The sequence below is a fragment of the Drosophila sechellia genome, chromosome 3R (assembly GCF_004382195.2).
Source record: "Drosophila sechellia strain sech25 chromosome 3R, ASM438219v1, whole genome shotgun sequence".
NCBI classification, from domain to species: Eukaryota; Metazoa; Arthropoda; class Insecta; order Diptera; family Drosophilidae; genus Drosophila; species Drosophila sechellia.
Window position 1 is genome coordinate 29,166,432 of NC_045952.1, and position 25,599 is coordinate 29,192,030.

A 25,599-nucleotide genomic window follows, 5' to 3' on the forward strand; every position below is an offset into this window, starting at 1 on the left:
ATCACTTTCTATGCCATATAGAACCACCACATTCTGAAAAGTATTTATGCTGTCATTACTTTTCGGTTCGGTTTCGAATTGAATTGGTTTCGGGTTCTTTTGTTTTTCGGGGCCGCGCAAAGTTTACTGCTAATTAAAAATTGTGGAAAAACGAGAAACATGCATGCAATTCAATCCCAAGGAGTGTGGGAATGCGATGACCCATCTGGAGATCTGAGATTTACAGCCAAAACCCCGAAAAGGATTGCCTTTTCCCAGAGTCCTTTGCTCACTTCTCGGCTATCCGTCGATTGTAAAGTGAAATTAATTGATTCCTCCGTCGATGACGTCAATGCGGAACCACCGAAAGTACTTAGCTAACACTATTTTATGTGGGTACCAGCAGCGGTGGGTGAGAAGCCCAAGCGAGAAGCAATCGGAAAATGATCGACAAATCCAATTTAAATGAAGAACTTACAGTGGGTGTTGCCTTCGCGAGCCTGGGAAGCGAATCCTCGAGTGCGAATGCGGGACGTGGTAATTGAAGGTACTCGCCATTGAACTCGGATGAATTTCGATTCGGATGTGTGTCAATTACGTGGTTAATGAGGGCAACTCCTGGGGGAACAGGAAGTGCTGGGAAACAGCAATCGTCCTGATCCTGATTAAAAATATATACAAATGAAATATGAAGGCGGATTAAGATCTACAAAACTCGGGGAGGTACGAGCTAAGTAAGCCCTTATTGAAAGAGATGAATTATTTTGCAGTCCAGACATAAGTATCTATTCTGGTTCATTCTCGCATATATCTTTATGAGTCATTTCCCCACATCATCAGTCTCCAATTTTCCCTGGGGCTTTTCCGCCAATCGAGCGAGCGCAACAGGTGCAACCGATGGACGACCAATGTGCGCACCTTGCTCGCTTCTCATTAAACACCCACGCCACCTCACACAGATACTCAACACACGCGCACGCGAGTGAACGGCAACTAATTAACATACACAACATACAAAATGAATGCGAGGCAACAAAAAAGCGGCCTCTCCCTCGCTATCTCTCTCTCTCGCTTGCACCGCCGGCGCTCTCTTTCCCGCTCATGGCAGTACGTTTCAAGTGAGAAAATTATGAAGCTCCACCTATTTTACACTTACACACACGTAGCGACCGCGTTTGGGAGCGTATGGGTGTGCGAGGGAGAGGGGGAACACATGTTAACCGCATTAAAAATTAATGTACAAATTGTTTATTATGTTGTCGAGTCCGCCTTTTGTTTTTTTGTTTTTGCTTTTTATCAGAGAGAGAATTTTTGTTTTTTTTTCGATAACAGAAATTATACCATAAATATCTTTTTATCCATTTATATTTTAAGTTTTCAAATCTATATCTTTCTTTGAGCAGCAAACTATAAAGTACAAAAAAAGCAATATCCCAAGGGGCCTCCGAAACTTGTTGATGGAGCCAAAGAATCAAGCCACTCGCATTCTCCTCTCTTCGTTAGAATTCTTCGCTTCTCCGGGATCTCTTGGATCTCTGTTCTTCTGTCATTTTGTAGACGTGTCCATTGATGGACATTCTCAGGAACTCGCCCATCAGCAAACGATGTCATTAATGTGTGGCAATCGCGGAACGATTTCGGTATTTCTTACTCAGAAATCGCAGCAGAGGAAATTTTGCAATCGCAAGTGCAAATGAGTTTCGTCCGTTAACGCAGCGATGTGGCCAGGAAAGGGTTAAGGGATTCCCTGGAAAAAATCCCCTTTATCTGGCACCGCCAAATTTCCCCGAAAGAAAAACGATCGAAAGCTTTCTTGAGTGGGGAATTAATTTAATTAAACAAGTTTATTGCTGTTCTATTCTGGGAATGTCTGTTGATTCGCATTTATTTCTGAGTATTAAACTGTTTATTCAAAATATTTCCTAATCAGAACAATTAAATATGTAAATCACTTAAGCTCTACACTTCAATATTGATACCCAGCAGCACAGAATATTAACGAAATAACACCGAAATAAATTTGATGGTTGGCGGAAAAGTTAATGGAAAGACTCATAAGTCGCTTTATCAATAAAAACGAAATTTGGGCAAATGTTAATTTAGTCAAATCCCGCATAACGGCCATATGTTTACGAGCAGCGCGATGAACAGAAGGGGCCACCCTTACGTAGTGCTTACGTCACGGGACTACGAGAGGAGAGGCACCAACAGCGCTTAACATTTACGATATGCGACAACAGCGAGCTGTTATGTTAAGCAGAAAGCGCTCTCGCTGCTCTGGCACCACCACCAACACACCCCCCATCAGAGCATTAGAGCACCAACACACTACCACCGCCCGAATCACCTCGTACATCGGAACGGTGAACCGTTACACCGTTATATTATGCTGGTGGTGGCACGGAGCACACACACAAGCAGCGCCGCCCTCTCTCACTCGCTCTCCGTGGAAACCCCGTAGAACCCCGTATCGCCCTCGCCCGAAACGCTCAGTTCGCCTCCGACGGATTCGGTAGAGGACGTCGGTCTCTGTTTCGGTCTCGGATTTGGCTTGATGCTGCGAAAGTTAGAACTCTGAATTCAGTTGCATCGTAGACGTCGCGACGGCAGCACACGCGTCGCTCCCCCACAGAGAAAACTCTGAGCAGCACACAGTAGAATCACGCAGATATAGAACGCAGATCTGTGAAATCGCCCACAAAATAAAAACAAACGCGACACTCGCAGCGGCGCATCGCGAAGAAAAATCCCAGTGTTTCCCATGTTCGAAAGATAAAAACCCAAGGCCCTTGCCCAAATGGCCGCCACACGTGTGTGCTCTATAAGAAAGAAATAACGCCCAGCCCAGAAGAACCCACTAGCCAACTAGCCAAGCAAACTATCCGCATCGAAGTAGAGCAAGTGTTGCAACAAGCATTCCAAATGTTGTCCTGTCTGGCGCCGTCGTCTTCACGTTTCGGCCAAGAGGATACCATCATTCAGCAGAGCATGCCCTCCACCTCCCCCTTCGCCATGCAGTGTAAGTGATCAGAACGCGGATCTGGAGCACAGATCTCGGGTGATTCATACCCAACCCGCCTCCATTATCAGCCAGCCGTGCCGTGGAACTTTGTGTTCGAGTGATTCGCGCGCCAAGTCTCGGTAGCTTCGATTTGAAGATTCAATAAAGAGCCACATGCAAGCTTAGCAGTTTCCCAGAAACCATCCGCCATCTTGGGTGTATGTGTGGTCTCCACCTCAGGGGATCGTAAGAATGAGAAGCTATAGAAAAACAAACTCATAAACGATGAGTAAGGATCGAGGCAGGGCTCGAATTACCCTTACCTACTCCTACGCAGAGAACGGGCTCCGGTTCTCAAAAAGGAGAGCGAGCCCGAAAAGTTTGCTCGATCAGCACACCGAAAGAAAAGTGGGTCACTTTGTGCGACTTCTATGCGCTTTGAGCACTTAAATAACGTATTGTTGTTGAACTATAATCATTCGATTTAGCTATTAAAGTCCTTTTCCATGAGCTATAACTATATATAGTTAAATTTAGTACGGGTTAACATGGCAGATCATTCGATTTCTTATATGTCTTGGCCATATCACGCTCTTCACGCATGAGAGACGGCCAGTCGATCTTGAATAATGGCATTATTCCCTGCCCTCGGGGCATAGCCTCCTCTCAGTTCCTCCCAGTGGCCGCCGACCAATTGCAGCCACATCTCAATTTGATTTGTTGGCACCGCCGAAACAGCACCGCCGCCTTGCCAGTAATCTCCACCCACCGAGAACCAGGTAGCAGCTACCCCTGAGCAGGAAAACCGCATGCGCAGGTTGAAAGCAGACGACAGGTAGCTAACTTGGCCAACACCATCATTACCACGCAGGCCGCACCTCCATTGAAGAACCTGTTTTATGGCCATACTGCTGGTCGCTTGCCACTCTGTTTATCGAGTGTAAACAAAGCATAAAACTGTCAGTGGGCAGAGCTCATCGGCTGAAATGGAAGGTGTGAAAGAGCCGAAATTAATTGAAAACGCTTAGCGGGGAGCATTGGGGATGGCGCAATGTGGGGAACGCCCACGATTCGGCCGGTGCCGGTCCACTCCGCCTCTGACAATTGATAAGCCAGCTAAGGAGACGGATTAATTGCACATGTTCGGTGGAAACGGAGGCAACACCGCAGCCATAAATTATAATTTATGGCTATTTAAGCAGCTCCGTTCTCTGTGGGCGGAACTAAAAGCCCGCGAACACGATAGTTTGGCTAATCGATCAGAGATGGCTGCGCACAGGTTGGCCCACATACGTATCTCCGATCCGTATACTTTCCGGTTGTTTTCCATCTCTTCCCTGGCCAAACCGAGCCGCTTGATGGCGCTGGGCAGCTGCGACTGCGATGGATATTAATCGCCGGCAACATACGAAATGCTGTTCGCTGGGCTTTTGGAAAAGCCGGGGGAAAACGCCAGCTAGTCAGCCAGCCAGCTAGTCAAGTTGTACTAATTTTCCGGCTGCTCGGCGTGTGTTGTGTCGCATTTCGAAACGGCTCCAAAATGCCGTAAATCAAAGATTTCGCCCTGGCGAAAACCTGTCGCCTGTTATCACCTTCGACTACGCCCCTTTGCTAAATATACTCAATGTATTTAGCCACTAAATCAGCGCTGATTTCCATTCCCATTTTCACCCATCTTCACACTGAGCAGAAATTAAACATTTATCTGACATTTGCATCTTCGATTGGGAATACCTAGTGTGTTCCAGCGCCAAGATTGCCTCCTGTCTAATTAATCATTTTGGCTGCTGTCAGTGGATGTCAGTTTTATATGCTGGTGCTGTCGGTGCTGCCATTTATAACTCCTGGACGGCTCATCCTGCATCTTTCGCCGAGCACAGGACTCTGCCCGCCAGCTGGTAATCGAAATTAAACAAACTTGGCCCCACAAACTATCTGGCAACTGGCATGCAAAGATGATTAATTTTGCCGATGCCTATCTCAAGTGGAGTTGGAGCCTTCGGCCCGACTTTGCCCAAAATAAACAGACTGTGTCTTTAAATTGCAATTGAGCCAGGCTACAGAGCAAAAAAATATAGAGAAGGGAAGCTCCCCATTTGCAACAAACACAAAAGGACAATAAATCAATGAGGGGAAAGTCCTCTTTGATATCCTGCTGCAGATTCCCTTTATTCCGTGTTCAACCTGCCGCAGCTTTGGGCAAATTATTTGCCACATTTTACTTTTATTTCTCATTTTGGCCAAAAAGTAAATTGTTTGCCAATATTTTTTGCTGCTCGCTTTTTGCCGCCGTCGTGCACACAATTGAAACAAAGATAACTTTGAAACAGTTGTAAAGTGAAAATTGCACGGAATGCAGCCCGCCTCCTTGCGAATATATTTTTTCTTATTTATTTAATGCCCGCCGCGCTCCACGAGACAACAATTGCTACCCGTGCTGCCCCCCGAAAAAAAGTGCCAAAAAATCGGCGCAAACAAAAGGGTGCTCCCAGCCCCACCGCCCCCATTGCCACCCCCTTGCAACCCCCCTGAAAAAAGGTGTTGCCAAAGGGCAGGCAAAATTGCAGCGCCAAAAAGGAGGCTCTAAAAAAAGGAGTGAGCAGGCACAATTTAACATGTAAACGATTTTGGTTAACGGTGGCTGTCATTGGGAAAAACCGGAGTGGAAAACCCGGGGAAAGCCATGAAATGGTGGGGCGGAGAGGGTTCACTTCCCTTCTGATTGGCGTTCAATTGCAATAAATTTCGCACAATTGCACAATAATTGTTAAAAGTTTTAAATAAACAAAAATAGTCAACAGCTCTATTGTGGTAGCGCCAGCTGAAAAAGTTTCAATTGCACTCGATGGGCTCTATTTCGGAGTTTTTTTATTCGAGGGCGTACAATTTATACACGAGTCGAGAGGACCAAGTGAATATCAATTAGCCAAGTTAAGCCCAACTTTGGTTGTAACTTGCTGAATTAATGAAGTACATTTCAGCTGGCTGAAGCTTCAGTTTTTCGAATTCAGTTCGGTATTTATACATGTATATTAATAAGGAATTCCAAATAACTCATCACTATCGTTAAAGTGCTTCATAGTATTAAGATTTTTTACATATTATTCAAACTAATCAAAGCAACTACTTCGCTGCCTTTGAGGAACAGGATGCCAAAGTATCTCATGGATGGCCGGGCATTTCCTCCACGATTTTCCCTGCTTTGAACACACCTCTGTGGCATATTTCTCTAATTGCTTTCGGCTCGCCAACGCACTGCAACTCCAATTTCAGAGCGTAGAACGCCCACACCACGACATCACACGCGTTTCTGCATATTTTTTCAAGGTAAATCGCAGAAATAGTTCGCCCCGGGACACATATGTTTCCCTACCCTCCAGATAGAGCTACTATATATGTGCATATGTGCAGATGCAGGGAAAAAAGGACAGGGACACGAACGCGGACACGGCTCGCTTGGCTATTAAAATTTCACACTCAGCAAAGCAAAATGCTACAAATAAAATAAACGTGGCAGCAGCAACTAGCAACGTGCAACGTGCAACATGCAGCAGGCAGCAAGCAGCAAGCAGCATGCAGCATCAGCTTGCTGAACAAACAAATAAAGCAAAGGGCAGAAAGGAGAACTCTATTTATAGGCGATCGTCTGGCTCCGAATCTGCACCTTTGCATTTGCCACTTGAAGGGGCACACAACGTGGCCACCTTTGTGCCCATTCGAAAGTGGAGAGTAGACCAGGGCAAAGGTGCGACACTGCAAGAAACTGGTACTTCAAAGTCGCATTTTTGAAGGAGTGAGGAGTGAGCCTGCAGTGAACGAACAGAAACCCCTTCATATAATGCGTATCTTTCGCTGGCAATTGTTCCCAGTGCACGGATCTCTAGGTAGGCAAGCCCTCGAAAGGGCATTCCAAATTTAGAGCGATTATCGGGACAACTCCACATGCCGCTCACATGTGTGCTGTGCCCAAAGCCGATTGCCACTTGAGATCGGACTTGGACCCTCCTGGAATTCCGATTCGATTCGATTCGAGACGGGCTCGTTCTCCACTCGATTGCGCCCATAAATATTCGCACGTCTGCGACTCGACGAGGCAAACAACTGAGCCGTAAACCTTCCCACAGGTTTTCATTTACAAATTAATTGCGACCGTCTGATAGTGTCGTTTTTCGCTTTTTCCCCTTTTTTCATGGTTTGTTTTTCCACTGGGAATTAGCTAGCTCTGTACTAAGTGTTTTTGCACTCGCTCTCATTTGCAGGCAATTTATATCATAAATATGCTAACCACGTTCATTGACTGCAAATGAGCGCAGGCCCGGAGGTCTGTTTATAATTAAGTGCTAGAATTTATGTTTATTTGCATTAAATATCATCGAACCCCGCTTCGCCAGCGGGCGCCACCTGTCGTCCATTTGTCTGCAACTGCGTCAGCAATCGCTAAACAATTTTCCGGGCCCCAAAGAATTTCCCTCACCTGTCGACGCCGGAGCGCCGAAAATTGTCGTGACAATCGGCTGTCAGTGAAATATTAAAAAACACTTTGGCCACTGGCAGCGCGGAAAAGCTGGGGAAAGTCAGGTGGAAAATTCGAGGAGCAAATAAATTATTCGCATGAAAATGTTGAATTTTCAAAAGCGTAGAACGGCGCAGGAGAAATAAATAAATTTGCATTAGCCGGGCTTAGTCGAAATATGTCTGGCTAATAAAAGTTGGCAATAAAAACGAGCACATAAAATTAGTGGGTGTCCGTCCATGCTGCAGATACAAATGTATCTTTTCTCGCTTATTTTGCCATTGATTTACGCCGCCTGCCCATCTACGTATTATTTATAATATTCAGACCTCCCCCACATCCGTTTATCTACCCTATTTTCGAATATTTTTCGCTGCGCGTGTTTTCCACTGCACAGGTGAACCAAAAAAAACAGAATCCGAATCGGCAGCAAACACTTGACATCGTTCCAGAAGATTTCCCCTCGGCTAGATTTTGATTGCTGGCGTTTTGGTTTTGTTTTTGGCAAACGTGCGGCCGAACATAAATTGCCCCAGAAGTCCCCCCTCGCAAACGTCCTAAAAAATAAAAAACATAATGCCCCAATCAACATTTTGGCAACTGTCAAAGCAGGAGATTCGTGGCTTTTATTTTCATATCTCTGAATTTTAGAATGTATTTTCAAAATGCTTAACTATAGTATCTATCATAAAGTTCAGGTTGAAATGGAAGATTTCAAATACCTTCTTTCTTCTTTGAAGAATTCAAATGCCCGTCGCTCTCTCTTCCGATTTCTCCGCCCCACACCTAACACTATCAATCAACTTCAATTGGTCCGCGTTGGCCGCAAAATAGTTGAAACCGAAAGATGAGACCGAACCTATAGAAATACACGAAAAACGCTCGAGTTCCGTTCCGAAAAAAAAGCAGAAACAAATACAAGAAATTCCTTTTCACTTCGTTTCGGCGGCGCACAAATTGAAATTAATTTGCGGGACACTTTCAATATTTCAGCAGCGTTACGGGGCGGAAAAATAAAAGTGTAAAACCGATTGCGTTAATAATTCCTCGGTTATGAAGAATTGATTGGGCTAAATGAGCTGGTGACACACTTGTTGAGCTCCACGTTTTCCCCACTAGCATTTTCCTTTGGAGCACATTATGCTGATGAAACAAAATGTAGGGCCATAAAAAAGTGTTGTCGTTTTACAACTTTCAATAAAAATGTCATTAGGCGGACCAGGCGATATAAATTCTTGGACTCAAAATTATAATCTCTCTGTATACATAGCATATAGTCCGAAGATACGGAATACAAAAATAGGGATCTACGTGTGTCAGCTGTTGTCCTATAATGACTTTTAATGGCTTCTTAAGTGAGAAGGTGGGAGGCATCCAGCGATGAAGCATCATCAGCGGTTTTAATTCCTTTTCGATCGGAGCCCGCATCGAAATCAATTAAGATTGCAACTATTGAAAGTGAAAACGTGCAATGAACTTTCGTAGATTGCGCTTGATTGAACCGACAGCCCTCAGATACAGATACTTCTGGCAGAAAGGTGGCGATAAAACAGGGTTCATTCATTCAGTGCCCGTATGTGAGTATCGCGCATCTGAGTATTCCAGTATTCCAGTATCTGAGTATCTGTCTTCGTCTGCCGCCAGTTAATTGGCTTAAATTAAGGTAGCGATCAAATGGCAATGGGAACAAAGACTCGCTCTGTTGTGCCCTCTACTCACTCTATAGGAAAAACAAACAGAAGACCCAAAGAACAGAAACTCCATTTTGTGAAGTATTCCACCTTCTCAGATACAGATACAAAATTTCAGAGCGAGAGCGAGAGGGCAATTGAGTGACCCTCGGGGGAACAAAGCAACAGCAATCTTCTGGGACCGCGTCTTGCCTCTCTGTCTGCCCCACACAGCCCGTCTCTTTCCTCTCTTCGCCATGGCTGAACGCTTTTTTCAACTGATTAAGTCAACTCTTCTCTCTCAAGTGTGCGTGCGTTCTTCAATTCTTCCACTTCTTTTCTTCGGTTCTTTTGCCCGTTTCTGTTTTATTTTCTTGCTTTTTTTGGTTTCTGTGGCGGATCGAAAGAAACCATGAGATCATCGCCTCTACGGATTTCAGTCTTGCGTGAAGGCCTGCGAAGTTGATTTGCCACGAAATTAAGTCGATCCACCAGTTCTTGGGAACACAGAGAAAATAAGATTCAATCAACCATTCAGTTTAAAAGCCATACATTTTCTTTGTTACTCTAAAGTTCCCTTCTAAACAAGTCATAACTTATACTTCTCTCATCTTGATATGTAAGTTAGCCCCGAATTTCTCTCTGTGGATTCTGCAGCACCTCAGCCAGCAGTTCGCCCCACTCACACTCCATACTTCTCATTTGGTTTTCGAGTTCCCTTTTGCATATTTTATGGTTCTTAAACGATCTGGCAGTTAATTTGTTTTCCTCCCCATCTCTCCGCAGTTCCCTCGCTGGCCTCCACTTTGCTCCACCACAACCAGTCGCCGAAGGGATCCAGTGGGATCCAGGATGCCCACCCCAACCAGCCAGGTGCCGCTGCAGATGCCTTCCTGGTCAAGTGCACCCAGTGCCACAAGCGATTCACCGAGTATCAGGTAAGATTTGGATATCCATAAAAGGCCTAGTTACTAAGCAGTACAAATAATTATTACTCATTAAAAAACACAAAACAATTAAAACTAATTCTTGGAAATTGGTTTTCAGTAATTTAACAGTTATTTAACTTACGCAATTAAAGAACTTTCGTCAGTAAGATTAAAGTGGGGGAAATATCAAGTGATTATGGTTTTGAACTCAAAGATAATAGGGCTAAGTTCATGGGGCTAAACGCCAGATAAGCGCCATCTTAATCAAGTAATAAATTTAAATCCTTTTTATTCACTTACACAGTCCCTCAGCGAGCACATTGCCAGCGAGCATCCACACGACAAGCTGAACTGCGGAGCTGCCCAGCCGGAGAGCGATGCCGAGGACGAGCAGAGCAACATGAGCGGCAGCAGCAGGCGGTACGCCAAGTCGCCGCTGGCCAGCAACAACAACAGCAGCACCGCCAACGCCAACAACAACAGCACCAGCAGCCAGTCCATGAACAACAACAGCGAGCTGGCCAAGAACCACAACAGCGCCAACAAAATGTCGCCCATGTGCTCACCTGGCTCCCTCACCCCCGGCGACCTCTTTGCCCAGCTCCAGCACCCGCCGCCCCAGCTGCCGCCGCACCTGCACGCTCAGTTCATGGCCGCCGCCGCCTCCCTGGCCATGCAGTCCGCCCGCACCGCCAGCTCGCCCAGCCAACAGCAGCAGCACCAGCAGCAGCAACACCACCAGCAGCAGCAACACCACCAGCAGCAGCAACTGCAGCAGCAGCAGCATCAGATGGCCATGCAGCAACTGCTGCCGCCGCAACTGCCCGGCAGCAACAGCAGCGTGGGCAGCAACTCCGCCTACGACCTGGACCTCAGCGCCCCGCGCTCCACCTCCAGTCCGGGCTCCACCACCGGCGACCTGAGTGGCGCCTATCCCTGCATGCAGTGCACCGCCTCCTTCGCCAGCCGCGAGCAACTCGAGCAGCACGAGCAGCTCCACTCGCCCTGCGGTCCGGCGGCGGTCAGCAATGTCTCCCAGGTGAGTTCAAACACAACCATCCAAAAGTAGGACCCATTTACAGAGCTTATCAATGTGCTAATGTTATATCCAAAGAACTATTTAAAGAGTAGAGATATCGCAAGAATGTCAAGGCTGAAGTTCTGTAGGGAATGAGGCAGAGTTTATAGTATACCTAATAATATTTAGGAATATTTTATATACACGCATATTTCCGAGAAGTAATAATAGCTTTGAGTTAGTCACGACATGTCGAAAATATTGTTTTCTGGTTAGACAATCAGCTCGAGGAGCCGTGGAACCCAGTGACTAAACCAGCGGAATGCGGTGCGAGGATCGAAATTCCTGGAAGCGTCCGATAAGAGGAGTTACTTGTTCTTATCCCCTTCGCCTGCTTACGTGTTGGAGATCGCTGCTCATGCGTAGTCGGAGTCAGAATCACCGAGATGGATGCCGGCGGGCAGGGATGGTAGGAGGTGGTTCTGGGGGCACTTGATCTTTGAACACATCACGGCGGACGTAGCACAATGCGTGGGCTTTGTTCGCGGCTAACGGGAAATGAGCCAACCGATAACGGCAGTGCGGTGCCAAGTACGGCATCCAATCAAACCCCAGGCCATCCGATCCGGATCCCGAGCCAACCTTATGCACATTTCCTGTTGACAAATCGTCAAAAAACAGCAACGCCAGTAGCGAAGATATACATATTTCGAAAAACAAACAGCACACCCGATAGTGACTAAGAGTGAACTACTCACTTGGAACTTAGTTTTTTCACATATGACCTCAAGGTTTTTTTCTCCGTGCACGCAAGTGCCCCAAGCACTGGCACTTTTAAAGACGCGTTCGAGAAACGCGCCTCACTCTTATCGCCTACCGCCTACCGCCATTCGACTTTTGTTTTATCGGCGTGGGGCAACAACAAAACAATAGTAAACTATGATAAGGGGCATAAAAATAAAACGTAGGCGTTCACCGGACCGAAGGAAAAATATTAAAAACGAAATTCCCCAATGGCGGCGACGGGGAAAAACAATTGGGGGTGTTATCACATGGGGCATAAAAAGTGTGTGTTTGTAGGAATATGTAGAAATATGGGGGAAGACTGTCAGTCACACGCTCATAACTCCCAATTGTGCAGTTGTTGTTTTTTCTAAGGCCTGCCTGCGTGATAAGGCATTGAAATGAATGTTGCCTCAGGCAAGTGGAACCTGATAACACCTAACCGCACGACCCCGCCCACTTGGTTTTCCACTCGCCTCCGCTTTTCCTGTCCTTCGTCGCCATCTTGGCCTTATGTTGCGGCACACGAGTTGTAAAAAGAAAATACCCGGGCCTGCCTCGTACGTCACATACGCGATAAGGAGAAAGTGGAGACGGGTCAGGGGTCACAGGGAGAGGCGGAGCAGGCACTGGTTCACCTTGGAGCTACCCAGCGGCCATTAAAGCCACATAAATTATAATTTTGTTGCACTCCCCCAATACAGAATACAGTCTCCATCCAAAGTTTTCCCCCACCTCTGCTGGTCATAAATTCATATGGCTAGTTTGTTGTTGTTTTTCGTGTATGATGCTTTTTTCGGGGGCTGTATCTTTTACCTTCCCCATTTGGGGGGAGAAAGCTCAAGTGAAATGAAAAAGTTTGACACCACCCAGAAAAAATGCGAGATGAGATTTCAGGTTTTTTCGTCAAACAGTGGAGCAAAGTGCTGCAAAGGGACTAACCTGAATAATCATATCTTGATAATAAAGAATAGTAGGCATACTCAAATGTATTCTCTTCTTTTAGTTGTAGATTTTCCAAGAATTTTGATCACATCTTTCTGCTTGAATATACTCCAAAATCCTATCTTAGCCCACTGTACAGTAACCCTTCTATTGCCTTTTTGCACTTTTCACGACTGCTGGCCGTTATTAATATTTACCTAAGCCGCGATGATTGCCAGCCTGGCCAAAAGCTAATAAAGTTGGCCAGTTCTGGAGCTGAAGAGCAGGTTTATGAGTTGCAACTCCGCGTATGTTGCCTCTCTTTGCCACCCGACCAGTTGCCCACGCTGGTTGCATATAATTTACGGCTTCGTTAATGACATTTAAACATTTAAACACATGCGAAAAGGCCAAAATGGCAACAGCCACATTGACACATGGCCAAGTGTGCAAACTATACGAACAAACCAATTATAATTGATGTGGCACATTGCATTTATTTAATATTGTTGGCCATTGGCTTTTACACGTGTTCGCCGTATTAAATTATTATGTGTGAAAACAATTAATTATGCGGCAAACAAAAACAGTGCCAGAAATAACAATAATGCCGCCCCTCGGCCAGCGAGACAAATGGCTCATTATGGAAATCAGGCTGTCGACTCACAAAAGTAGGCAACGATTGTATTGAAAAGGCATTAAAGCGCTGGACAACACTGGACGGCGGGGCAGCGGGGTCGGCGTATCAATCCAACATTGTTGATGCAACATTTCAACATTTGTTTTTAAGGTCAACATCATTAACCGGGGAGGGGTAGGGGGGCGGGCTGGTCGAAAGGGGCAGACGGCCGAGCAAATGGCAGGCCATAAATTACGGGCGAAAAAAGCAGAGGTCCTGGCCAACTTTCAGCAGAAAAAGTGCAGCAATTAAATATTTGCTTAACTGCAAACGCACATGGCTGCAACTTTTTGGCCACAACTCATTTGGTGGGTTGGCTTGCTGCCTTCCGCTCTTCCGTTTCCGGTTTGCCACCTTTTTGGCCGCCACAAACTGGGGCAGGGCGCAGACAATTCAAATTGAAAAATTATATGCACTTTAGGTGTAGTCCTGCGAGTGCTGCGAATCCTGCGAGTCCTGCCACTGCTGCCAGTCCACATATCCACATTGGGTCGTCGTCTTTTGGGCGCCGCTTGACGAACGGAGCGAGTGAAAAATTAATAGCAATTTATTTCGCTCAACCCTTTATTTGCTCGTCTACCCACTTTTAAATGTATTTTTATGCTTTTTTTCGGACTCCGTAAGCTCAAAGGTGACGGGGAGCCGGCGTTTGCTGCCGTTAAAAGTTTTAAAATTATTCGCAATTAAAGCAGACAAATTAAAAAACTTTTAAACACAGCGAGACTACTATTTATGGTCAGTGGCATTTAAATATTATAATTAGTTGCAAAGGATATTTATATTGGCTCATAATGTCGATCTACACGCTTACAAATCATTTTAGTTTATTTTAGTTTTTTAAATGACTCTAATTGGAGCATCTCCATTTCCACTTCAGTTTCTCAAATGAAAACCCCTGTCTTAGGATCATTTTTTATGGTTCCCATTCCCCTAAACACATCATCATCATCATTGGGAGTTCCTGTTTCCTCGAGGATATCCCCTGGTTTTCCCCAGGTTTTCCACCTGCCTACTCCACATGTCAGGCGCTCGACTGCAGTTAAAACTTCTTGCTCATTTCTTTCTCTTATTTTTAAGTTACTCCTGAGATTTATATCAACTTTCACCGTGAGGGCCATAAATTATGTGGCTCCGCTTGTGGCGCAGTTTCTCACATGGAAATTCCTCAGACTATTTCCCCCGACTTTTCCGCTTTCCTCGCTGGGTCCCGTGGGTTTTTTCACTTGTGACGTTTATTGTGCGGTTGTTACTTGATATGTTTAATGAGAAATGCGCAGGCAGAGTGGGAATTCAAAAGTCGAGGGGCTAAAGGAACACGGAACGATGTGATACTGGAGCACTTGACATTTCATTGGGCAGTCTGATTGTGAGAAGAGATTGCACTTGAAGACGACTCCAGAGAAAGTCACAGCACAAGTTTCAAATTGCAGTTCTTGAAGTTCTTAAAAGGGTTGGTACATTAAACAGACTTTTAGAACACTGTAAAATGGTTTTGGAAAGTGCATATAAACCTAGATTAGCATGAGCCAAACTAGCAAAGCTTTGAGCGTTTCATTGGAACGGCTGATTAAAACTACTTCCAGCTAAAACTGATAGCCACACTGGGAAAAGTTAGCGCAACACTTCGAATTTAGCGCAGCATCTGCTGGGCCAGCAAATCATGTTTTTCAGCGACACGTTTCCATAATTTCCCAAGACAGTGGCTTTTATCAAGAGTGATAAATTTAATTTATACCGCGGCGTCGCCTAATTTATGTTTTCCTAATACGCAACTAATTTCGCAGCTCTCTCGATGGCAGCGAAATCAGGGCGTCCTCATCATTGAGAAAAACGTTTTATTTATAAACAATTAAATTTGATTTGTCGCTGCGTTAGCGAATGAAAATCGAAAACGAAACACAGACAGAAACAGAAACAGCAACAGAAATTTGGGCAAATGTTTACCCGCGCCTCCGACTGAACTCGAGATGATTTATGGAAAATTAATAATTTTAAATCCCAGCGCTGCTGCAGATCCCCTATATGTATGTGTGGGTTTGTCGTCTGCACAAAGCGGCCATAAAATATTGAGAAATGCGGCAGCGAAGTGACCGCGATGGCTAAAAGTATTTCCCTGTTAACTGCGCGTGTTAATCAATTTTCCAATGGACTTAATGCAGCGATGATCGCGCCGAGGAAAGTTAATGAACCCGCCCAGCAATACGTAATGGCATCCCTCATTGTTCCTCGGCAAAAAACAATAAATTAACCGATCAGAAGTCCGCAGCTCTACCTCCGGATTATCAGGTTTTCCCGCGATAACCCCCCGACCTCGTCGATTCCACGAGGTACTACAATTAGTTCCCTCTCTCTGCCTTCCCAGAAAGGTACGTCAAAGGCCCGACTTGGGGTTTCATTCATTTGAAAAGCCTAATCAGTCGTAGTCCACTGATGTCTTAGTACTATTTTCTTGTGGGGCGGCAGCTGCCAGGCGATAAGCTAAAAATTGGGTCGCGTATTTCGCTATAAAGCAGTTAGAGATCAGACACTATTATGTTCGTCGTATTTTTCACTCGAGTTCCTCTCCCTCGATTCATCTTTTTGCGCTAAACATTTCTTTGTGGCGTCGTTAATATTCCGCCTTTTTTTCTATTTGCCTGACCTCAAAAGAATCACATAAAACAAAAACAGAAGCAGAAACTTTGAGCTTGTCGCTTTTTGTTATTTTTGTTTACGCATTTCGTCAGGCGACAGGTGCGCTTCTATATCTATCAGATACAATATAGACAAGTCTATGCGGACAAACCGCATACAGCGCGTTCCAAAACTTTAGAACTCTAGTGCTACATTTCAAGAGAAACCAATGTGTTTAGCTTGATAATTCATTAGCAAAATAAACATGTGTATGTAAGTTATCCCACCCAACATTCTTTACTATCCCAAAATCAATAGATTTTCGGTCCCCAATGTACCCATACATAGTATTCCCCCACTTCGACATCGTTCGGTATTTTGTCAACATTGTTTGGCTTGCCTTTGGGGTTGACACTTTGAAAGCGGAACGATCTCCCTTTGGACGATCATCTTTTACGGCCAATTATGCGCGCTATTATGGCCAAATTCCCATGTCACTCAGTGCATAAGGCATTTTTCAGCCAGCAATCGTGAAATACGTTCACAAATTAGCTTTCTGTCCGCGCCGAGACATTATCTTAGCGTGTCTCGTTCGTTTGATTTGTCTATTGGTGGGGCGCACCATTTTCGGCCCGGTCCAAAGACAGCCGCCCACCTACGATGCGTTATAATTATAGCCAAAAGGCCTGTCGCCCGCAATTAACCAGGCTAAAATGCAACTGCTGGACCATCCGCACACTACGCCCAGTACAATTAAACTTGACGAACGCTTTGAAGACGCTGCCACTGCGTGTGGTCGCTAGTTTTCGTTCGAATTTGGGTATTTCACACTGATAAGTTACTGATAAGTAGTCAGCCTGCCGCTGCTTTCAAATACTTGTAATATTTATTTTTGTACTCACCTGATCGAGGTTATCTGCAAAGAGAAGAGATAGAGAGGGGTTAGTAATTTTTTTGGTCACCTAATCCGCATCCCACTCGACATCCCGGCCCTGATCCGCTCGGCGGTTCGATTGTTTACGAGCACACACTCCTTTTCGAAATCGATTGATAGTGATAGTGTGCGCTTATCAGCTCCGAAAGACTCGGTTGATACATATGTACATATGTACATAGTTGAACCGCGTCTACTTAAGGTGAACAGTGAAAGTACCCAGAGGCTACACTTCTGGGTATTACTTTTATCTTAACTGCTTCTATCGGTTTGATCCGAGTCGAAGGACCAAAACCACATCTTTTTCATCCAAAGTGTCTATAATCTACATCGTTTTTCCGTGTGTACCCAGCCCAATCGCTTTCCCTCTCACATTTCGAACGCTTCAGATGAAATTTAATTAATTAAGCAGCTAGCAACATGTGTAAAGGAAGGGGCGATCGAAGCGGACGTAGTACGCACGTGTGCGTGGCTTATCGACACTAATGCCACGGAGGTTAGACTGTACCTTGAACACTCGAGTGGATTTAGCTTCCATTTCCATGTGCGCGGGCCAGTCGCTTAGTGGAATCAATCAATTTTCAGCTTCGGCTCGAGTGGCTCCCCTGAAAAACACTTGAGTCATGCACACAGTCTGTCCATCCGTCCGTCTGTCCGTCCATCAGCAGTTAACCCCGTGGCTGGCATCTTCATGGGGCTTTGTTAAAGGTAGCTTCAATTGGCATTTCCGCTCATCGCAAATATAATAATAACAAACTGTAACAACAAAAGCGCATAAGAAGAATCCGGCTGACGCATCGCAAATGGAACTTACCTTTTGTAAACGTGTGCAGCACATACGAACGAACAAGTATCTGTACATAGTATCTGTGTGAGTGGCGTATCTCACGGCTGCCATTTTCATTTTCATTTCGTTTGCGCTGCACCGCGCTTTACATTTAATTGATAACGCCGACGACAACAAAGCGCTTCCATTGTGAGCTGCTCTTGCGGTTTAGTGTCCGCTCTGGGAGGTGTGTACAGTAGAGACTCGGAAGATGGATAGTTGATTTCACACGTACACTTCTATTTATGCTTGAGTTGGTAATATCTGGAAAGGGAAAAGGTTACATATTAATGTACTGATATAAAATATGCCCTTCTATATTTATTGGTCATGAATATCTTTCGTCAGTTATCACTGTAACGTTTCTAGGCTCTGTGGTTCCATGGTTTCCGATTTCTAGGTAGGCGTTATTGCTGTTTACAGCCGAGCAACCTGATTAAGTGAGTGCGTGCGAAAGAGATGCAGACAGCCCGACTTCATGTGGAGAGATAACGGGTTCTGAACTGCGCTTGTGTGAGTGTGCATGTATGAGTGCGTTTGCGAGCGGGAGTGAGCCAACAGGTGGCCATTTTTATACTATAGCTATTTATCGCACTCACTCACCTGACAAACAAATGGCCGCACGAAAATGGTACTTTTCCTGCAGAATGAGAATGGGGTGAGGGGTGACGTCACAGGTAAAACAACAAGCGGAAACGGAAACTGTTAGTGCTGTCGAAACGAGATGAGGAAAAGCATTTTCCGTTCACTTTTTACCATCAGCAGCAGCACAAACAAATTAGAAGGCCCGCGCTATAAATGTATTTTTATTTTCCCCAACACGCCTAAAACAATAAACACCGTGTCACGTTAACGAACAAACTAATTACAATACGTATTAATAGTTTTTTCGGAGTGATCTCATCCTGAGTGGGTAAATTGGTTATGAGTTGATGCTAATGACTAATGCGCAATGTGCCGTAATTGAAGCTCATGAGTAACCGTAACCCCAAATCAGGGACAAAGTCCAAGACAGCACAGTGGAACTTGACTTTAGTAGCCATTTTTATCTGGCGACGAATTAAAAGAGAATCATTTAATCATATTAACTTATTCCTAGAATCGCATTTAGATTTTTGATCTGATTACGATCTGGAAAATAAAGCATTTTGAAAGAATAACAACTGAAAAACGATCGAAGCGAAGGTGAAACGGCAATTATTGGAAAGTTCAACGGCTGAACGGTAAACAACACACATAAACACGCGAGCACACACGACCGAAGGTGGGAGGGGGACAACAACACGTGTTGCCATCTGTCCGCCAAAGTACCGCAAATCTTTCAACGCAGCCGATAAGTGGAAAAGTGGAAGACGCCGGGAAGTCGGGAAAGCGGAAAAAGCGGCGCTGCACTTTCGTTTTCCTTTCCACTCCCATTTCCACCTTTTTATTTGATGCGTTCAATTTGTTGCCAAACAAATCAAAGCACAAACAAAAACGCTCCCCGAAAAACCGAAAATTTGATTAGCATCAGCTGCTGAAACATATTGATGTTTTTTTGATGCTCCCCGCTGCACTTTTGTTTATTGTGTCGCAATTTTCCAATTGAAGTGGAATTTTTAGTGGAAGGCAGCAACAGCTGAGGGCAGCTTTTGCTTTGTTTTTGTTTGGTTTCTTTTCTTTTGGAGTGACAACCTACCTTCGCTGGAAAATAGCCATCTCTGTCTAGCACTCCGCGTTCTTTTTCGTCCTCTTCTTCATTTCATGTCTTTCATTTCTTTGCCTTCGTTCGTGCTGTGCGCGTTCGCTTTTTCTTCATTTTCATTGCCGCGTTTAATTGGAGTTTCGGCGTATTTTCATTCGAAAACGTTTGCACAATTCACCAAATATCACAAAATCACAAAACGTCCATTTTTACGACTCAGAAACACACGAACAGCAAAAAAATGGCCTGTTTTCCGCGGTCGCTTTGGATTTGGTCCGCTTTTTTGTGGTCGCAGCTCTCGCCTTGAAACAAATTAGAAAGCCATTAAATTTAAAACAAATAAATACGCGTGTTGTCTTAAACAGTTTTTATTACCTGTGCGTTGGTGTTTCGTTTTACCCCTGATTCCCCGTAGCACGGCCTCAAAATCCAGCAACAATGTCGGCGGCCGCTTGCCTACTGGCTTCCTCTTCTTCGCTCAAGAAGGTAACTGAGAGAAAAAACAAAAGATCGTAGAATGGGAGGAATGGGAGAAAGATGCGTGGGCAGCGAAAGCTACCAACTAGAGGTGGCACTTTTTAACAGCAAACTATCGGCATCGAAAACTTTTTCAAATAGATTTAAATAGTTCATTGAAATAAATGCCTCCAATAAATTTCGAATGAAGGAAGTTAGTACTGCGTATCTAGGGATAACATACATATATAGTTTTCCCACTACTCGTAGCATTAAGAGCCTCCTCATGTTCCCGCTACAATCGCATTCTACCTATTATTTGCAGACATGCCGCATCTGCCACAAGGCCTTCGCGAACGTGTACCGCCTGCAGAGGCACATGATCAGCCACGACGAGAGTGCGCTGCTGCGGAAGTTCAAGTGCAAGGAGTGCGACAAGGCCTTCAAGTTCAAGCACCACCTCAAGGAGCACGTGAGGATCCATTCCGGCGAGAAGCCCTTCGGATGCGACAACTGCGGCAAGCGGTTCTCGCACTCGGGCAGCTTCTCCTCCCACATGACCTCCAAGAAGTGCATCAGCATGGGCCTCAAGCTGAACAACAACCGCGCTCTGCTGAAGCGCCTGGAGAAGAGCCCGGGTTCCACATCCTCCGGATCCCGGCGATCGCCCTCCGAGCACGGAAAGGGCAAGCTGCCGGAGCAGCCGTCGCTGCCGGGACTACCCCATCCGATGAGCTACTTCGCCAGCGATGCGCAGGTGCAAGGTGGAAGTGCGGCACCCGCGCCCTTCCCGCCATTCCATCCGAACTACATGAACGCGGCCCTGCTGGCCTTTCCCCACAACTTTATGGCGGCTGCAGCTGGCCTGGATCCTCGAGTGCATCCCTACAGCATCCAGAGGCTGCTGCAACTTTCGGCCGCCGGTCAGCAGCAGAGGGAGGAGGAGCGAGAGGAGCAGCAGAAGCAGCGGCATGAGGAGGAGGAGACCCCCGATGAGCCCAAGCTGGTGATGGACATCGAGGAGCCGGAGACCAAGGAGAGGGCACCCACGCCAGAGGCCACCGAAGCAGCCACTCCCATTAAGCGGGAGGAGAGTAGGGAAGCCTCTCCCGCTCCAGAGAGCTACCGTTCCTCCTCACAAGCAATCAAGCAGGAGCAGGAGCCCCTGAACGTAGCAGAGGAACGTCAAACTCCAGTGGAAGAACACGCCCCAGTGGAGCACGCCGCTGATCTGCGCTGCAGTCGCTGCTCCAAGCAGTTCAATCATCCCACTGAGCTGGTGCAGCACGAGAAGGTGCTTTGTGGCCTGATCAAGGAGGAGTTGGAGCAGCACTTCCAACAGCAACAGGCCACGTCCTTCGTCTTGGCCTCCGCTAGCGAAGAGGATGAGGAAGACGAGGAGATGGATGTGGAGGAGGAGCCCCGGCAGGAGAGTGGCGAACGGAAAGTCCGCGTGCGAACGGCCATCAACGAGGAGCAGCAGCAGCAGTTGAAGCAGCACTACTCCCTGAACGCTCGACCCAGTAGGGATGAGTTCCGAATGATAGCAGCGCGTCTGCAGCTGGATCCCCGGGTGGTTCAAGTGTGGTTCCAGAACAACCGCTCCAGGGAGCGCAAAATGCTGAGTTTCCAGAACAACCAGGCGACAGGCGCAGCACCGTCAGTGCCCAATGACTCCCAGACATCTCTAACCCGGGAGGATCAACCGCTGGACTTGTCTGTGAAGAGAGATCCCCTCACGCCGAAGAGTGAGAGCTCGCCTCCGTACATAGCTCCACCGTCGGGAGAAGCCTTCAATCCCGAAGCAATCAATCTCAGCAGGAAGTTCTCCACATCCGCATCGATGTCACCGGCATCGATTTCACCGTCATCCGCGGCAGCCCTCTACTTTGGAGCTGCCCCGCCGCCTTCGCCCCCAAATAGCCAGCTGGAGTCCACTCCTCGGAGTGGCCAGGCCTTTCCGGGACTACCTCCCTACATGCTGCCCATGTCGCTGCCCATGGAGGCGCTGTTTAAGATGCGCCCGGGCGGAGACTTCGCTTCCAACCATGCCTTGATGAACAGTATTAAGCTGCCCGACTACCGGGGCACCAGCTTGAGTCCCGGTGGATCGGAGAAGCGTTCGTGGCGGGACGACGACTCGCGCATCTCCCACGAGGACGAGTTCGGCGCCGGCGTCCTGATGCCACCGAAACCGCGGAGGGGCAAGGCGGAGACCCACGGACACGCTGGCGATCCCGATCTGCCCTACGTGTGCGATCAGTGCGACAAGGCCTTCGCCAAGCAGAGTTCGCTGGCGCGACACAAATACGAGCATTCCGGTGGGTAGAACGAACTTCAATGACCATAGAATCCCCACTAACTCCGTGATTTGCATCTTCCCTAACAGGTCAACGACCCTACCAGTGCATGGACTGCCCGAAGGCCTTCAAGCACAAGCACCACCTCACGGAGCACAAGCGTCTGCACAGCGGCGAGAAGCCCTTCCAGTGCTCCAAGTGCCTGAAGCGCTTCTCGCACTCGGGCAGCTACAGCCAGCACATGAACCACCGGTATTCCTACTGCAAGCCCTACAGGGAATAGGTAAGCGACACCTCAGTGCCGCCCACCTGCCAACCAGGAGCCAATCCCCTAGCGCCGCCAGCGACGGCCAGCAACCGGGGCCGTCGTCGAGTTCAGGTTCCGGCGGGGAACCCCCCGTACCCGCCGCATCATCAGCACCCACACCATCCGCATCTGGCGGCCATGGCTGCCTTCCAGCAGCAGCAACAGCATCACAGGCTCTCCTGGAATGGAGGTGGAGTGATGCTGCCGCCGCCAACCAGCCAGCAGGCGCAACGTCCGCCGGCTCCACATCCGCCTCCATTGCTTTCTGGCTCCGGGTTTGGCCAGCCCCCAGCGGCGCAGTTCTTTCACCACCATGCGGGACTGCTGCCGCCGCCGCCACCGCCACAGACCACGCCCACGTCCGCGCCCGCCTTCGACTTCTTCAACGCCAAGATGTTTCAGAATTGAGCTGAGAGAGCCGAGCAAGCCAAGCCAGCACTTACAGGCTGTACTTAAAAACCGACGAACAGAAAATCTCAAAATGTGCAGGAACACACTGAAAGAAACACCCCCAAATGCACTTTAGACCCAGTCAGAGTCAGAAAAGCAAGAGAGAAATATTTTTTATAGCCATATAGCCAGGGGAAAAGTAAGAAGCCGTAGTTGAAAACCTTTCGTTTGAGCGAATTTATTATTTTCACAATGTTGCAACCACTTTGTTCTTAGTATTTTATTAGTTTACCTTAACTTAGCTTACCGCCTAAGTTGGAGCGGGGGCTGAATCATTTTGTTTGGCCCCCACCCGCCTAAGATATCGTTTTATCTATTTTTTTACGCATTAATGTTTTAGCTTTTAGTTTGAGGAGCTGGAGAGACCAGTACCAAGTGCTGCAGAATACTCAAAACTCGATCGTTAGTAAAGAGCCACTCCTTGATGGAGTGAATGTATATTTTCTACGATTATGTATTCTTTTAAGCTGTAACTTTTAGTTTTCGGTTAAGCCAGGCTGGGTTGACATTGCGCAACCGCTCGAAAGGAATTTCCACCCACAACCTCCGGACCAACACAGAAGAAAGCAGAGAAAGTAATGAAATGAAGAAAATACAAGCAGACAATACAATACAAGCTACACACCCAGATACAAAAGTATTAAGCAGCGACTCTGTATTAAAGCCACCCCATTGTAAAGTCCACGCCCCAATCGCCCCCATTTCGTATATAGTTTATGTTAAATGGAAAACCCACCGCTTGCCGCGCGTTTCAAGCTCACTTACTTAAGAAAACCCCAGTCGTTCTCGAACTACGCTTTAAATTTAAACTTGCCCCTAAATCGCGAAATGAGCACAAACACCTACAAGATCATTCCATTTGGCCAGAGCCGCGCCCACACAAAGGTGCACGTCATGCATTTAAGGCCTCCGGCTGCCGCTTGCCACTCTACAACCCAATAAATCTAAATCTAAATCTAATGCTAAACTAAACTAAACTAATGCTAATATTTAAAAGAAAAACTTAATTTGGCCTTATTACAGATTATTTAACGATTAAAACGTTTCACAATATTCACATAAAACTAGCATGTAAAGCGAAAAGAAATCATTTGGAAAAGTCTCGCGAAATCTATTAGCAAAATTCCATGTGCGTACTAAATGTAAAAACCAAAAATCAAAAATGAAAAATCGAAAACGAAACCAACCAAAGCCCCTATTAACTATCGTAATGTTTGCCATGACAATAAATTTATGACTAATAATTGATAATGCTTTCGATTGCCGTGCTAGCCAAGAGGAAGAGAAGTCAGGTCAAAGTTCAATTAAAATCGTTTCTTACTTAGCCGCAGACTAAAATTAGTTGAAGACAACAAGGTTTCCAGAACAACGAACATTTCTTTTTGATGTCTAACTTGTCCAAGGAATTTTCTCCCATGATTTTCTTGCTTTTCCAGACACGCAAAAAAAAAACGAGAGGAAGAAAAACTCACAAAAAAATGCATTTAATACTTAATTAGTTTTTATATTCTTGTATTTTAACGAGGAGGAGGCCGATCGGCGGTATATATATGTGTACATACATATATTTTTTGTAAATTATTTCGCAAGAACAAAAGCTAGAGAATCCAAAAGCAAAAGCAAACAAGCGCAAACTGTTAAACTCGAGTTGGAATACTTCAGATTTCGGATACAGCCGCACACACGTTAGCATAAATTTAACAATAATTACTATTACACGCGTAAATACTTAGCCTAGTTGAAGAAACCCCTTAACAACAACAAAATGTTAACTTAAACACTAAAAGAAGAACTTATTTTTAAGCGCAAATACTATGTGGTTTGTGATGGATATTTGCACTCTAGGGCCTTATATGAAATACACACTACACTATGCTACACAACACAACACCCACGTACATAAACAATTGTTAGTTATTTAAATACGCTACACACTTAACTGGAGGAGGATCGTTTTATGTGTTCCCAACCACCCAAGTCCCCAAGTCCTCAACTTTTCAAATCCCCGCTCTCTGTTAAAGTTGTTCGCCCACTCTATGTGTAAATATGCGGAGCAGGAAGTCCAGTACACTTGTATTATTTGTTTTACTTTATGTCCAACAATAGCGATCCCTAAGTTAAGCACCTCGTTGAAACGGCATCAAATGTTCATTTTATTGCTCGTCAGAGAACACCAAAAACCAAAAACCAAAAAAAAACACCGCCAAACATCCGAAAAAAAGTAACCGAGAATATTGAGAGACGAATGAAAGCGATTCAAGTAACTTATATTTCAAATATTACGCATAAATGTATTTTAATCAAATTAAGCCACGTGGATAAAAGCGCATTCATATAAATGAATAAAACAATTTTGTCTTGATAAATTTACAAACAATTATTATAATTATTAAATTTACAATGTGAAAATAATAAAAAAAATTATTAAAATTTAAGCGCAGCTCTTTGTTATATACGGGGTTAATTTGGGAGACTAAATATTGAATAAATTGCATTTAAATTCTGAACAAGAAAAGCGAAGTTAAGCAAGTTT

The 25,599-nt window shown here is 45.8% G+C and overlaps 1 protein-coding gene and 1 long non-coding RNA gene across 4 annotated transcripts; one reads left to right on the forward strand and one right to left on the reverse strand.

The window, feature by feature from the left end:
• Nucleotides 1–2,569: 2,569 nt before the first annotated feature.
• On the forward strand, nucleotides 2,570–25,440 carry LOC6612910 (zinc finger protein 1). Of its 2 annotated transcripts, XM_002037366.2 has the most exons (5): nucleotides 2,570–2,998; nucleotides 9,950–10,101; nucleotides 10,397–11,131; nucleotides 20,335–22,330; nucleotides 22,399–25,440. In XM_002037366.2, the coding sequence occupies exons 1-5, from the start codon at nucleotides 2,902–2,904 to the stop codon at nucleotides 22,590–22,592; spliced, it is 3,174 nt and encodes a 1,057-aa protein (XP_002037402.2). In that variant the 5' UTR covers nucleotides 2,570–2,901; the 3' UTR covers nucleotides 22,593–25,440. The 2 variants fall into 2 exon arrangements, with proteins under 2 accessions (XP_002037402.2, XP_032578633.1); XM_032722742.1 differs by lacking the exons at nucleotides 2,570–2,998; nucleotides 9,950–10,101; nucleotides 10,397–11,131 and adding an exon at nucleotides 19,849–20,039.
• On the reverse strand, nucleotides 17,640–19,630 carry LOC116801684. 2 transcript variants are annotated; one of them, XR_004362166.1, is made up of 3 exons: nucleotides 19,548–19,630; nucleotides 17,858–18,133; nucleotides 17,640–17,799 (listed from the first exon to the last, which is right to left on the reverse strand). It is a non-coding gene; the product is annotated as an uncharacterized LOC116801684 (long non-coding RNA). The 2 variants fall into 2 exon arrangements; XR_004362167.1 differs by lacking the exon at nucleotides 19,548–19,630 and adding an exon at nucleotides 18,473–18,589.
• Nucleotides 25,441–25,599: the final 159 nt, after the last annotated feature.

Coding starts and splice junctions, on each gene's coding strand:
- LOC6612910 (XM_002037366.2), top strand. CDS start 2,902: ATGTTGTCCTGTCTGGCGCCGTCGTCTTCACGTTTCGGCCAAGAGGAT. Junction 10,102..10,396: donor AGCGATTCACCGAGTATCAG/GTAAGATTTGGA, acceptor TCACTTACACAG/TCCCTCAGCGAGCACATTGC. Junction 11,132..20,334: donor CGGTCAGCAATGTCTCCCAG/GTGAGTTCAAAC, acceptor TATTATTTGCAG/ACATGCCGCATCTGCCACAA.